The 15,481-nt window shown below is 28.8% G+C and overlaps 1 protein-coding gene across 2 annotated transcripts; it reads left to right on the forward strand.

The window, feature by feature from the left end:
• The first annotated feature begins 7,348 nt into the window (after positions 1-7,348).
• Positions 7,349-15,481, forward strand: LOC132934523 (uncharacterized). Of its 2 annotated transcripts, XM_061000841.1 has the most exons (7): positions 7,349-8,211; positions 9,393-9,558; positions 9,634-9,858; positions 9,946-10,101; positions 10,165-10,385; positions 13,359-13,410; positions 14,312-15,481. In XM_061000841.1, exons 1-6 carry the CDS (start codon positions 7,768-7,770, stop codon positions 13,404-13,406), a joined length of 1,260 nt encoding a protein of 419 aa, XP_060856824.1. In that variant the 5' UTR covers positions 7,349-7,767; the 3' UTR covers positions 13,407-13,410; positions 14,312-15,481. The 2 variants fall into 2 exon arrangements, with proteins under 2 accessions (XP_060856824.1, XP_060856823.1); XM_061000840.1 differs by lacking the exon at positions 14,312-15,481 and having other exon boundaries at positions 7,353-8,211; positions 13,359-13,515.

Below are 15,481 nucleotides of genomic sequence, written 5' to 3' on the forward strand. Positions count from 1 at the left end.
AGCAATTAAAAAAAAAAAAAATTATGAAATTTGGTTGATTCTTCAAGGCGGTATCGTTATTCCCGCAGAGTGTATTTTTGAGGACAAAATGGCATCGGCACCGGGCGCCTTAACGAGTTCTGCTGAGCGTACAATTTGCTATGTTACGCACTTGTAAGACGGAGACAACAAATGCCACTGTAACGTCCCCTTAAGCGTCAGCTATTGTTTGTGCATTTTATTTTTCAAGTGATATTATTAATTTGTGATATTTTCTACAGGTATGTATGTTACCCATACCTTGCTTGAAAGTTATAATATCGAAAAAATCGCCGACGCGTACTTATCTGCACAGATAATGAAAAACAATACCTAAAAGTTTGATAATAGTTCAATATTTACTATATAATATATTAATATAACAACACGCTATTGAGATGCGTCAGAAAATATAGGTTAATATTTATACGTATCTGAATATATATAAAAAAAAAATCAAGTAGGTACTTTTAGTGTGTACACATTAGTCGTTAATGTAATGTGAAGATATTATAATATATTGCGTGGTAGTTGTGAAGTTTCTAGAATTGTATTATTACGCCGGAGAGGAACAACAAATGAATAAGTATTGTGATTCATAGTTTTCGTTAAATGGGATTACCTATAATTACCTATATAATCATGTGAGATTAAAAAAAAATTGTAGATTTCGCTCTACAACGCTAATAGTATAGGTTTCAAATGGATGTCTCGTAAATCGTAATTGATGATGATATTTTGAAATTTATCATTTATCAATGGATATTGGATACCTAAATATTTCACATGTCGGTTTCTATCTACTTATTACTATAAATACAGGATTTAATAGATTTCGGTGTTGCTATTTTTTATTGATAGCAGGTATCTATATCAAATCTGATCACGAATCTAACTAATTATAGTCTTCCTATTTAATTTTATATTGCAGTTTTTATAATATACTTTACGTGATAAAATTTACTATTTCTTAGGTAATTTTACAATAAAAATATAACTATACCTACGATGTACATTTTCATATAATGGTTTTTCCTAATAGGTAGTTGAGAACAGTGGCGGACTGGGAGAAAAAAACAGCCCGGGAAAATCATAATTTTAGAGGCCCTCGGTATACTAACGGCCCCTTTTTAATATGTATATATTTTTTTTGTAAACACAATTTAGCTTTTAAACTTTTAAATATTTTAATTAATTGATACAAAACAAAATAAAATAACTATTGTAAATTTGTTAGTTATAGCGCGAGTATATCTCAAGTAATTGTTATGTATGTAATTTAAACTACAATCAATTTGATTTTAATAAGAAAGTTTATCATTTAATATAAATCACTTTTAGTTTTAAACATATTAATAACATCATCATTATCAATACGAAATAAAACATTTTTTTTCGACTGCCATCATTATAAATGCGTCCAATTTTTCTTCACCCATTGAATTTCTCAGACGAGTTTCAATTATTTTTAATATAGAGAAAATGATCTTTCGCATGCTACCTATATAAATAATTTTAATAGAAATTTATTTAGATCTTTAAAATAAAATACATACAAATTATTGGAACATTCTAACTGTATACTTACTTGAGTACACGGTAATGTCAATAAGTATTGATAAGCCACGGTCAAGCAATTATATGCATTACTATATAAATTATATTTTAAAAGAACATCTGGGTTTTTATGTTTAATATTACACATATTTCTTACTTATTAGATTTGGATAATATTTTAATTTATAATTTCACAATAATAATATTAATAAATATATATTTTATACGAGCGGCGGCCCACCGGGAAATCCCCGGTATCCCGGTCGTCCAGTTCGCCACTGGTTGAGAAGCAATTTTTAGATAGGTACCGTGATATTATTAATATATTACCTATCGATAATAATAATTGTTTATCGGCTGACGTATTTCAGGCCACAATGGGAAAAGATTTGACAATAAATTTAAATATGTTTAGAAAAAAAAGCATACAAGACTTACTATGAGGTTAAGGCAGGAAGTCAAAATGTTAATTTAGACATAGGTACCTAACGCCAAATTGTATAAATTATTTTAAATATGCACTGATAGCAAAATGTAGATGTTGAACGTAATCGTTCATTAATCATTATACAAACATACTAGTAACAGACAATAAAATTTTCAAGAACAAAATTTAGGAATTTGTACATATTTATTACATAGCTATCTACTATGCTATCTACATTTTAACTCGGAAAAAAATATATTTTAATTTTAAAATATTGTAATTTTATTGTTCTGTAATATATCTAAGGAAAAAGTTTCCGGAAAAAATGTTTTTTATTAATTTTTAAATATTAATTAGAACTAAAGTTGTTTCGTTTTTCAAATCTTTCTGTTACACTCTGTAATATGTACCTACGTATATATCTAAGAGCCATTATAAATTATGAGATATTACCTTTTTTGTTGACTAACTTTTTTGTAAACTTTTATAAGATAATAACGACGTAGTACGATGTGAGTTGGTTCGAAACTTTGTAGTATAAAATACTGTATAGCTTGTAATAAAATAATAATCTGAATATTTGGAAAACTTCATTGTGTAAAGTAAATGATAATTAAAGTTATAGTAATAATGGTTTCAAGTTTCTACGAGTGACTGTTTTTTTTTTTTAATTTTACAACAAAATAAGAAAAACTGTTTGCGGAGTAATCGTTAACACTATTTTACGATTAAAATATAAACATCCATTCAAATTTTAAATTCAAACGCTGTTAAAAATAATGTATGTGTTTTTTTTTTAAATTATAGTAAAAGAACAACTTTCTTGCATTAAAATGTCAAGCTTTATGTATAATGCGCAGTGTCTTATAGTCACATATTATAACATCAATCATTAATTACATTTTTTTTATATTTTTCACCACGATAATATTTGGGCCTAAATAGGTACATACACATAACTGACATAACAATAATATTATATAAACAAAAGTACAAAACAATTATTTAGAAATAATAATAAAAAATAATTTTGTTACAATGCTGGCAACTAACTAGAATTATTATTATTTTAGATTCTGAGCGGAGCGATGAATGTATTGATTTTACAATAATGTGTGTGTGTTTTTTTTTTTGTGTGTGTGTTTGTCATCCGGTTTAGGGCAGTAAAACTGCTTCGATTTTCTTCAACAGTATCTTGTTTGATGGAAAAGTGAATCTAGTTGGTGCATTCAGTAGGTAAAAATTTAAAATTCTCAATAGTTTTCAAAAGCGCCCTGAAAAACAACATGATAATGAAGGAAAAACGGGAATTTTTACGCAAAATCGGTTTTTGACAAAATCGATTTTGGTTTTAGGTGTAATTTTAAAATAAATGAACATATATACATGAAATGTTCACTGGTTGTTTATATTTACATTTTTTATATACGATAAAATTTTCAAAATATTTCAATTTATTTTGAACTGTTTAGGAACATTTTCTTTTTCCAATTTTATTAGTCTTTTTTTCAATGGAAAAAAATTTATTTGTTGGGTAAAAAAGCTTGAACATTTTATACAAGGCTCCTACTATATTGTTACAAAGACTTTTGAAAAATGTTAAAAATCCTTAGTCACAGTTTTTATTCATAAGCATTTAAAGTTTTTTTTAAGTATTTTTTTGCGAAAAACATTTCTTTGCGTTTTTTCTTGGGTATTTTTATGCTGAAAAGTGAAAACGTTCAATCAGAATACAACGTCTGACATTAGTTTTTAAGCTAAAGCAATTTAAAGTTGACCCGTGCTTCGTGTTGATCAAAAATTCAAAATGTCACGTTATAATATTTTTGCTTAACTAATTAGGTGCTATAAGAAGAAAATAGTGAAACTGTTTTCATTTTAAATATACCGATTCCTTCATCTATTTTTTAAACTGTGAGTTTTCATACTAAGATAATGTTAAGCGTACCTACATAAATAAAACATTTTAATTTACCAAAGTGTAATTTTTTTTTAGAAATATATTTTTTTTAATAATCTCTATTATTATTTCATGTTTTCGGGCGCTCTGGAGAAGAGTCGTGATATTTCCGAAATTTTCTCGAATTATCTGGTAATTTTCCGCCATTATTATCCCCATCAATACCAACCGGTTTGTGAAATGATAATAAAATTATTGTCATCTTAATAATAGTTTAATGATACGACGCCCAAATATATTATGTGCACAGATTATCTTCTTGTATCGAACTCATTAGGTACCTACGTAATATAATAGCGTACAAAATAAAGTAAGACAAAATTTTTTTTCATTTAAACACGTCCTACAAGACACAAAATACCAAATAATTGCAAAATAAAATAAAATGGGCAGAATATAATATTGATCATATCTGATTTAGGTATCTTGTCTGCAAAAAAAGTCACAGTACCTATATAATCGATTAAATCAAATGTTAATAATCATCACAAAACTTTGCATTATTTTGGGTAAATGCATATTTTTTTTAAACATTTTACCAATGATAGTAGGTCACATGCTCTGTATTTTCATACTTACCTAATTATTCGCAGTCATATTGGCAGTTGTACCTAATAATTATTATTATTATTTGGGAAATATGTGTTCGTAAATCGCAATACCGCCACCTCAGAGAACGTCGCAATGAATAAGACAACATAATATAGGTATATAGGTACTAAAATATGTACCTAAACGATATTTGATATAATATTATCGCCATATCTGTTACCAAACAATTTATTACTCCAGTGATTAGTAGGTATTTCACGTTCGTTCATTCTGTAGGCACTAATTATATCTTTTTTATATGATTAAAATATGAATGTCGAATAAAAACGTTTCGTTAAATAGGTAATATATTTCATGTTTTTTATTACATATTTTGATTTTTTTTATCACGCAGAAATCTGCGCTCTAGTAATAATACGATAATAATATTATAAGTTTATAAATAGGTATAATATTATAATGATATTTCAACCAACAACGGTACTATAGCTGGTTGGCGATTGTGAATTCCACAGGTACAACTTATTTATTACCTGTGAAAAACATGTAAATTCCACTGATGACTGGTACTACGTTTTAACCAGTAAAAAAAAAAATAAAGTCCACCGAAATTTGTTTTTGACTGATTTCATTTTTAAATTATATTGACACACATTTTCTTTCCCAATTTATGGTTAAAAACGCGTTCATTACAGTGACCCACTTGTCACCTACTGTACAGCAGAGCGACATCCACTTACCCACCTTTTTTATTATTAACTTAACTTATAAATTGAAGTTAAGTTAAATTAACAGTATAATATATGTTAACCTAATTTAAACTTAATTAATGTATTAAAAATGTCTATTAATTTAATTGAAAAAAAATAGTTGACTTAACTAAAAAAAAAAGTATATTTGATGATATTATTGTGAATAAAGTAATTTATATATTTGCCTATTTACGTGGACCCTTGTTTAAAATTATCAATCCTTAGCTATAAAATTTGAACATTTTATAAATTTTTAACGACAAAATAGTTATTGAATTTTAAACTTGATAAATTTTGTCAAAATTCGAACTTTAAATGCTTATAAAAAAAAATTGTACCTATATATTTTTAGTATTTTTCAACTGCTGTTGAAACAATATATCAGGAGCCTTGTATTCAATTTTCACGCTGTTTTACTCAACAAACAAAATTTCATTGATATTTATGAAAAAAATTGAAAACTGACAATGTCCGCAAACAGCTCAAAAAGAATCAAATTATTTTCAAAATTTTATCGTGTATAGAAAATGCTAACATAAACATTCAGTGAAATTTTCAAGTATCTACAGTCATACGTTTTTTAATTACAACAAAATAAGAAAATCGTTACATGAGACATCAAATGATTATCACATGTTGTAAAAATATGAATTTCAAACGCTCATAAAAATTTATTTTGACTTTCTTGTAGACAAACTTATGGATCATTTTGTATTACATTTTCAAATCTTAGATTAAAAAAAAAAAAATGTTTATGAATTCCCCACTCAAAATAATATGCTAATTTTTGTGATTTTTCCGTATTTTGTCATGATTTGAACTTTAAATGCTTATAAATAAAAACTGTGACCAAGGATTTTTAATATTTTTCAATTGTAACAATATAGTAGGAGTCTTGCATCAAATTTTTTTAAAACTTTTTTACCCAACAAATAAAGTTTTACATCCATAGAAAAAAAATACTAATAAAATTGGAAACTGAAAATGTTCCTAAACAGTTCAAAACAAATTAAAATATTTTTAAAATTTTATCGTCTATAGAAAATGCAAATATAAACAACCAGTGAAAATGTCATGTATATACGTTAATTTGTTTTAAAGTTCAATAAACGCGCGGGATACCTATTTTTCCAAACAATTAATTATTTTATATTACAATTAATAACCAATTTATATTAACCATTATGTATCTAATTATTATTAGGTAATCTATAACAATTATGATTCCTTATATTTTTAAAAATCCATCATAAAGATGGTTAGGGAATTGGTGGTGGGGGGAGGGGGGAGAGGGGCAAAGATCGCCAAAAATATTGTCACTATAAAAGTATCTAGTGAGCTATACTAATCTGCGGGCGTGACTGCGGTATCTACCAATAGTGCCTACTAGGTGTCACGCAGAGCGTCAAATTGTGAAAATAAATTATTCAATTTATTTATTTTATTCATGTCGATATTGATATATACCCCCCCCCCTGTGCGCACGCCTACGCCCACTTTATTGAGCGAATTAAGTTCCGAGCCCCAAATTCATATCGGCAGAATTTGAATGGGCATTTAATTTCTGCAGGAAACTGCAATATTAATTTATAATAATAATATTATGATCGCCGATAGCGATACGGCCGCCGATGTGACGGGTAATAATAATGATAATCGGTCGTACCGTTAACCGCCAGCTCAGAAATAGTAACAACGCAAGCGCATCGATCAATATCGGTATTGTTATAATATTATTTTATAGTATTTTAATGTACGCAGTAGCGGGTGACGGAAAACGAAAACCGAGCGAGCGGCAAGGACACGTCGACGTAAAACGTCGTTTTCGACGAAAACGAAAACGGGCGGCCGCCGCAGCAGCTGATAACAGCAGCAGCAACAACAACAACAACGATAACAATACGAAATTATTAAAAAGATTTTAAAACGTTAAATTAATCGTCATCCAACGAAATTAACGATAATATTATTGAAATATTGTCATTGCGGACAACAAACAAAAATAATGATAATTTATAATATAAAATTATATTGTTCGTCGTCGTCGTCGTCGTCGTTGATAACGAGAGAGCGCGCGCGGCCCGGCCTGTTGATCGCGGCGGCGGCGGCGGCGGCGGCGACGGCGCACGATAACGCGACTCGCACATCATTATTATTATTATTACAATTCCAACGACGACTGCCGTCGACCGTCGACTCGAGTCGATCCCAATCCGACGCGTAACGCAGACCGCATGCTGTCCGCGCTCCCGCCCCACTCCTCCGTCGCATCGCGCACAGCTTCATCCGCCGCCGACATTCGTTCGGTATCGATTTTCCGTCCGATACTCCGCGTCGGCGAATAGCGATAGATTTCGGCGCGGCCGCACAGCCCACCGAGCACACCGACCGACCGACCGTCCGCCAGAGCCGTCACTCGTCACACGCCGCCCGACACGCGCTCACGCACGCCGTCACTGCCGCCGCCGTAAATTCCAGCCGCAACCACGTTTCGCCGCCACATGGAGGACCACATCGGCGGGTCGTCGTCGTCCAGCGACGACGATTCGGCGCCCGCCGTCATCATGCCGCCGCCGCCTCACCGGCACATCATCAACGAGGACGAGATCATCGACCTGGACGCGATCGACAACCATCACCGCCGCCGCCGCCGCAACAATCACCACCGCCGTCAGATGCGCTACGCCTCCGGCCACCCGGCCATCATCGACGCGATACGCGGCACCGGCGGCTTCATCGACCTGGTGGACCACTCGTCGTCGGCCATCTCCATCGACCGCGCCGCCGAGGAGGACGCGGCCGCGGCCGCGGCCGTCGCGTCCGGCATCTGCGACCCGAACAGGGTGCGCAGCTACAAGGACATGTTCAGGTACGCCACCGACCTGGCCGACGGGATGCCGATAAGCCTTCATCAGGATATCGACGCGCTTACATTTAGCGATGAAGTGAGTATAACAGCACATGGTGCCCACTTACGTTGCTAGCGTAACGACCGCAGCGGTTGCCGAGCGGTGTCGAGATGAACTCTGTACGTGTGGGTCGTAGTTGGGTACCAGAAAAAAAAACAACATTTCATTTGAACACGTCGTTCACTGCTCTGACTGACAGAGGTTACGTCCAACATAATATGTGATTCACTCTGGTCTATCCATAAAAACAATATTTTTTAGAATAGGTATTTGATAGTAATTTTGCTCGACTTGTTGGTACCTAAATCACAACTGGACGCTGGTCACACATCCAACGTGGTGATGCCGTAAGAAACGCAACTGCTCTTTTTCGACTTATAAATATTATATTACTTTCCGTTATAGCAGTCGTATAACGTCATATTGCGACTTATATTATTATGACTTTCTGTCAACGTGTTAACAGACTTAGGACTAAATTTATTAAATCTGTTATACATTTTTACTCAACTATGCACTGTCATTTTATTATTTATTTTAACCAGAAATTTTGCAAGTATTTACCTATTCAATCATAATATGACGAACAATTGTTAATCACAAAACCTATTAAACATTTATTTTTATAAACACCTACCTAGTTAACCTAACTAAATAATTTGAGAAAAAAAACATTAGTAGAAATTTATACTTGGGTAGGTACTTAAGAAACAAATTTAAAAAAAGGTACTAACTATGTACCTAATTGTTTCCAATATTTTTTGTTTTATGAAATTTTCCTTGGTTGTCCTCCAGTTTCTTCTTTTAATTTCTAAAGGCTGGTACTCTTTTTAATATACTTATACGTTGATTACTTTAAAATGTGTATAGATAAATTGAAAAATATTTGGGTAAGCAGAATAAGACAGAACTGAAGTATGAATGAAAGGATTTACATGCGTTTGTAGTTCATATTGCTGAATGCTTGAATTCAGGTCATAATTTTGGAGGGAACTTAGTTTTAATAATTTTAATAACCGACATTCTTCACAATTTTGTATCAAGTATTTTTGTTATCGTGTTCAAATGGTAGGCATGTAATATTTCCGTGGTATAAAACGGTTTTCCATTGGGTATTTATCCATCCTCGGCACCTACCTACTTATAAATTAAGTACCTATAATATGGTTTATTGCGATGCAGTTAATATTTTAGTGTTTTATTTATTATGTTTTTAGAGAAAGAAATTTCTGTCAAATGTTTTGTCTACCATGTCAGTTAATGTACACGAGGAAATGAACAATTCTATTAATATTTTGTTTGACAATAACAAACAAGTGGATGAACACGAATTTGCGTTTGATGTTATCGCGGAATATGTTGACAATATTGATTATGCTAATGGTTACCTATGTTTTATTTCATTTTTTTATACACTTGTTTTTGAGTATATGAATCTAACTAAATTAATTTTTTCAGATTTTGAAAAGCTTGGTGGTTTCCATATCTTTTTACCGTGTATTCGTTCTGAGCATCCAACTGTGCGCGTTAAGACGTGTGAACTGATCGCTAAGTTGGTTCAGCATAATTCATACTGTCAAGAAAGGTTTATGGAAAATCCAAATTATCTGAAAGCATTGATTTCTATGGTGGAAAACGATCTTAACGATGAAGTGCGTATCAAAGCACTAGCTGCGATTTCCAGTGAGTCACAAATATGTTGTAATCAATTTACTCATAGTAACTACTTATTTTGATAAATTTTAATTGTTTAATGTTTAAAATGCTTAGGCCTGATCCGTGAAAACAGTAGTGTTTTTTGGCAATTCATTGACCTTGGAGGTAAAGATTTGATTATCAATTCATTGAAAGCTCCCATTGAAAAATTGAAGATTAAAGCATCATTCATCATTTGCTCAACTTCTCATATGGGTGACGATGTAGTGGGTAAGTTACTATTCTTATTACATTGCTATAGACAAGTATTTTTAATATGAATAATATTTACAGAAATGTATGTTAACAATGGTGTTGTTGAAGCTATAACTTCGATAATCATGGGCATGGAAAAAAATGTTGAATCAAGTCATCATGAGTTATTTTTATCGACATTGAATCAATTGATCCGTATGTCACCAGTGAAAGTCAAAGAAATATGCACTTCGTTGGAGGATTTCAAGCCAGCATTGACATCATTACGCGATTCATATACAAAAGAATCAAATTATCAGGCAAGATATTATGTTAACTGGTTTTTGGCTTATAATTAATAATAATCAATACTTTATTTTTTAAATTATGTGTAAAAAATAAAAATCAATATTTAGGTTAAATGGTTGAAGAAGATAGCCAAATAGTCTATTTAGAAATCTTATTTGTATTCCGTTAAACTTAGTATAGTACAGTGCTTTTTATATCATTAGAAGAAGTAAAGAATAAGGATTTTTTTTTCAATAATGCTACAAAAAAATACTGTAGGTCAAAAAAAATTGTAAAATGTGCATTTTATTTACCAAATATGCTAAAAACAATTTTTCTTTTATTTCTACATAACATTTAATACTTTTTACTTAAAAATCAGAAACTAATTGAAACCTACCTTCTAATAAATAACCATTTATTATATTTATTATCAGTAGTTATTTTTACATTGAATATTACTTTAATGATAATATTATGTTATTTCAAATGTTGAAACACAAATGACCGCATTTGGAACGATCAATGGATTTATTTGCCTAAAACTTGTCGTAATAATGAAAGTCAAAAACAATGTACATGTAATCGATTATCAGACTATAGGTCGCCTAACCAAGATAAGATTAGATAATAAATTTACAACAATTCAACAAATAACCGAATAATCGTAGACACTCTTTAGTTGAATACCATTTAAAATTTCATACAATTTTCAAAAATTTAATTATGCAATCAGATGTATTATGTTCAAAATATGCTAAAAATAAGTTGTTCTATTTAATCGAGAATAATTCAAATTGTGGACATATCTGAGAACCAATCAATTTGTACTCAAGGAAAAAACATGCAAATACCTAAAAATCCTAGCTGTAGTTATTAATAATTGAAAAATTCCATTTACAAAAATTGTGTAAATATTTAACAGTTGTAGGTACATTATAAAGTATGTATAAATACAGATAACGTAATATGAATAATAATAATTAAATTATTAAATAATAACATTGTAAAATTAAATTAAACTACACTGTTGTTTTAATACTACCTTATATTATAATAAAAAATATCTAAATTAAAACAATCATCTTATGACACTACCTTATTTTCTGGTAATTAATTTAATAATTAAAATGCATGCTTTGTAAGAAAAATTAACTATTAACTAGTTTTTAGCATTGATTTAAATTAAGTCTCAATTAAACGGCTACAATCTATTTCATGATAGAGTAGCTTGAATAAAAACATTAAATTTATATATTTTCTACGGGTTTTTTAGGAATTCATATTAAAACTAAACCTAAAATTCCATCATAATTAGTATGACGTTAATTTTTGCTCTATTTTTAAAAGAAAGTAATCGCAAGAAAGTATATAGGATAGTTTTGAGATGTTGAGTAAGTATAGAACTAGAAGACCAGAATAGTGTGCATATTCTAATTGAGTACAAATTAAAGAAAAATGTATATATTTTATGCAAACTGGTTATTAAATTCTGATCATATTATGTTAATTTTATTTCAATTTATTTTCAAAGAAAATGACTTAATCATTAACTAATGTTGTATCCAATAATTTATTATTTTTTATTTTTATGTATAACATATTTTTTATTTTTATGTATAACATATTTTTTCTAAAAAGTAAAATATTGTATGCATTTCTTATTTATAAAATTATAATAACAACTAAATGACTTCTTTGTCAACTTTAACACTTAAACATATTGAATTGTGTATCACAACTTTATTAAGCAAACCGTCTATCATGTGGGTTGCCAACAGACACAGTATGCAAATTCAATAATAATTGTACAATAATAAAAATATTAGTCTTGCGGTGAGATGAAACACATTCCTATTAGGTAAAATGCTCGAAAGACAACTTTAAATTTTACATTAGTAAATAAATAACTAGATTGTACTTAATTTGTTGTATATAGGCGCCTAAAGTTGGTAAACCTTACGAATATATTTGGTAGTTCATAATATTAGTGTATCTTTTAAAACTGAAAAACATATAATATTTAAGCCTGTCGGTCTTGAAAAAATTTCACCAGAAACAAGATTCGATACCGTGTGCACCGAATCATAAACCCACAACTGCCCAGTGCTAATTACACAACAATTTGTTTTTTATTTAATAAATTTAAATGTGTTAGCATATTTCAAGGTATTACAAGTTTAAACAATTATACAATTTTACAAAATAAAATGTTGTGTTAGTTATTCTGAATCGTAGTTGATTAGGTATAGATAGTTTTAAATAATATAATGAGAAAAGGAAAAGAGATAAGATATATTAATAGATATATAGATATATTAATAGATGATAACTGTACATAATAGTGCTTACATTTTAATTAGAATTATCTGGTCGATAAGACTGATGAGAGAAGGGAAGTTGTTAGTGAGTGTAAATTTGATATACAATGAGAGAATGTCAGCAATTTTGTATTCCCTGTATGAGTTTTGAACATAAAAATTAAAAATTATTCAATACAGTTACAGAGATATTATATAACATAAATTCACGTTATTTAGTATTGGCATAACACATTTTTTCTGGAAGCAAATACTAAATCACTTGTGATTCGTTAATCTCTTTGTATAATTTCAGTAAAACATACTGTTATTTTCTTTTTAATAAAGAGTTAAATCCACAGAATAACACATTTTCAATAGTTCACCAAAAGTAATGAAATAAACATTTCAAAATTATTTAATTTACAATGTACATTTGTTACAATAATTTAATGATAATTCAATAAATATATTATGTGCTTATGTTAAAATATATGATACTCGAGTTAGAGGTTCACAAACCTGAACTCGAATATCAATTTTTTTTTATTGAAATATGTATTGGTTTATTACTCTGAAACTAAAACTGTTATTTGAATTTTGCATATTGAACGCTTTTTATTTTCTAGATAATTTTATGAATTAATTCAAAATTCAACATTTAATATTTTTTAACTATTATGATATATTATAATTATTTTACAGGATGAAAAGGATCAAATTTTGTGGTTGATGGAATCTCTAACATTGTGAAGAGGTGAAGCGGCACATTTCATATTACTTACTTTATTATAATATAAAGTTTTCATATCTGTAATTGCTTTTAAATGAAATTAAACCTATGGTTCATTACGCTATTAATTTTACTTTGTTTAATTTTCTTTTTTTGAATAATGTATAATAATATATTATTCTACTATTGAAGTTAAATACTGCGTTCATGCTATTCAAATGAATGTAATGTGTGTATTATACTGATAAGGTGTTTGTTTGTGTGAAATTTATGTTTTGTTACGGACATAGAAAGAAGTAACAAACTAAAATAAGAAATTTAGCTTAGATTGAATTTTATTCCACAAATTGATGTCATTTCTCAATAATTTGAGAATTGTATGTTTTGTTACTGGCCAAGAAAGTAGTAACAGACTAAAATAAGAAATTTAACTTAGATTGAACTTTATTCCACAAATTGATGTTATTTCTTAATAATTCTCAATGTTATTTTAAATTTATTATAATTCTAAGGACATAATTGAAATGTACAAATATTTTACATTATTACTGAAGATTTCACATTGCCTGCGATGAATCTGGCATTATATTAATTAAACAGCTAAAACTTTCTATAAAAATGTCCAGTCAACTTAGAACATTTTCAATAAAATTCATGGCATTAATAAAAATATGCTCAAAGATGTATTGTCTATAGTCTATAAAATTGATAATAGTTGTACTTAAATTGTCTGTTAAACAATAATTGTTGTGAATTTAATAATGTCTCCCCAAGAATATTTAATGTGCATGCCTTTTCAATTTTTTTTTAAAAAATGTTATGAAGAAAATTCCTTGGTTTACTAAATGTTGTTAATTTGTTTTAACTTTCAATAAGCTTTAAGTAATAATAAATATATATACCAACCATTATATATCTGTTGCAGACTACAAGAATTTACTTTAGCACACACATTATTTAACAAAAATATCAACATATATATTCAAAAGAAGTATCATAAATAATAATTTTTATTATAATAGTTCAATGTTAAAATTTAAATTTTTCCCTCGTAAATAAATTATATTTGAAGGTCTATTAAGTGTCTTTTATTCATCCTGATAAATGTTAACATTAGGCTTAGTATTAAAAACCCACTCAGTTAGTATTTAAGTCATAAGTAATAAGGAAATATTGTTGTTAGAGTTTGGGTGTTATTTCCCTATTTTAATTTCAAAACAAAAAAAATCTTATAAATTGGTTCATTCATTTTTTGTGTCAGTTTTATTTTTATTCACGACTAAAATATTGTTGAGGAAAACGGTCAATAATTAAACATACAAATTCAGTATATAATTTAATAGAACCTATTTTAAATAATTTAAAAAAATAATTCCTGTAATAAGAAGAACTTTGCTTTAAAATAGTTTGTTAACAAACAAAAAATTCATTCCCACCCATAACGGTATAAAATAACATTACCTATCCTGTATGGTTTTTTGTGGGAATCTTTATTTTTTAAAATATATATTTAACTTCTCAAATTTGTAATATATTACATACATGATGATTGTAATTATATCTTTAATGTATTTTATTTTTCAAATATGTATTTCTAATTCACCTTATATTTGATTTCTCGAATCATGTTTGTGGCTGAAGCTCTTTGTTCCTATTTTGTACTTAACAAAATACAAATATAACATCCAAGCTCTAATTATTTATGTTATATTTATGTGTAATCTATTGATATAGTCTGTAACAAATTCCATTTTTAAGTTTTGACAGTAATTCTTAAGACATTTTTTTTTATTTTTGTTTGTGGGTCACTTTCCATTGTCGTACATTATTACGATAAATTTAATTTTAAAAATGTACCTTGATAATATTATATTTAAGAATTCAATATTGCTCTTATTGACCACCAGTTTGTAAGCTAAAGCACTGTTTTTATTATAATTAAAAATAATTAAGCATTTAAATTATATTAATATAAATATATTTATATTTATATATATTATATTTAATATGGGATTATAATATAATATTTAATTATTATAATCATATAATTTCGTGGAAATTAGCCATTCTGATATAATGTCAAATTTTATACTTT

The sequence above is a fragment of the Metopolophium dirhodum genome, chromosome 1 (genome assembly GCF_019925205.1).
Source record: "Metopolophium dirhodum isolate CAU chromosome 1, ASM1992520v1, whole genome shotgun sequence".
NCBI classification, from domain to species: domain Eukaryota; kingdom Metazoa; phylum Arthropoda; class Insecta; order Hemiptera; family Aphididae; genus Metopolophium; species Metopolophium dirhodum.

Bases quoted from the DNA above. Each gene is read 5' to 3' on its own strand.
- LOC132934523 (XM_061000841.1), top strand. From the start codon at position 7,768: ATGGAGGACCACATCGGCGGGTCGTCGTCGTCCAGCGACGACGATTCG. The intron at 8,212-9,392 runs GTGAGTATAACA...TTATGTTTTTAG, and splicing joins CGCTTACATTTAGCGATGAA to AGAAAGAAATTTCTGTCAAA. The intron at 9,559-9,633 runs GTTACCTATGTT...TAATTTTTTCAG, and splicing joins CAATATTGATTATGCTAATG to ATTTTGAAAAGCTTGGTGGT.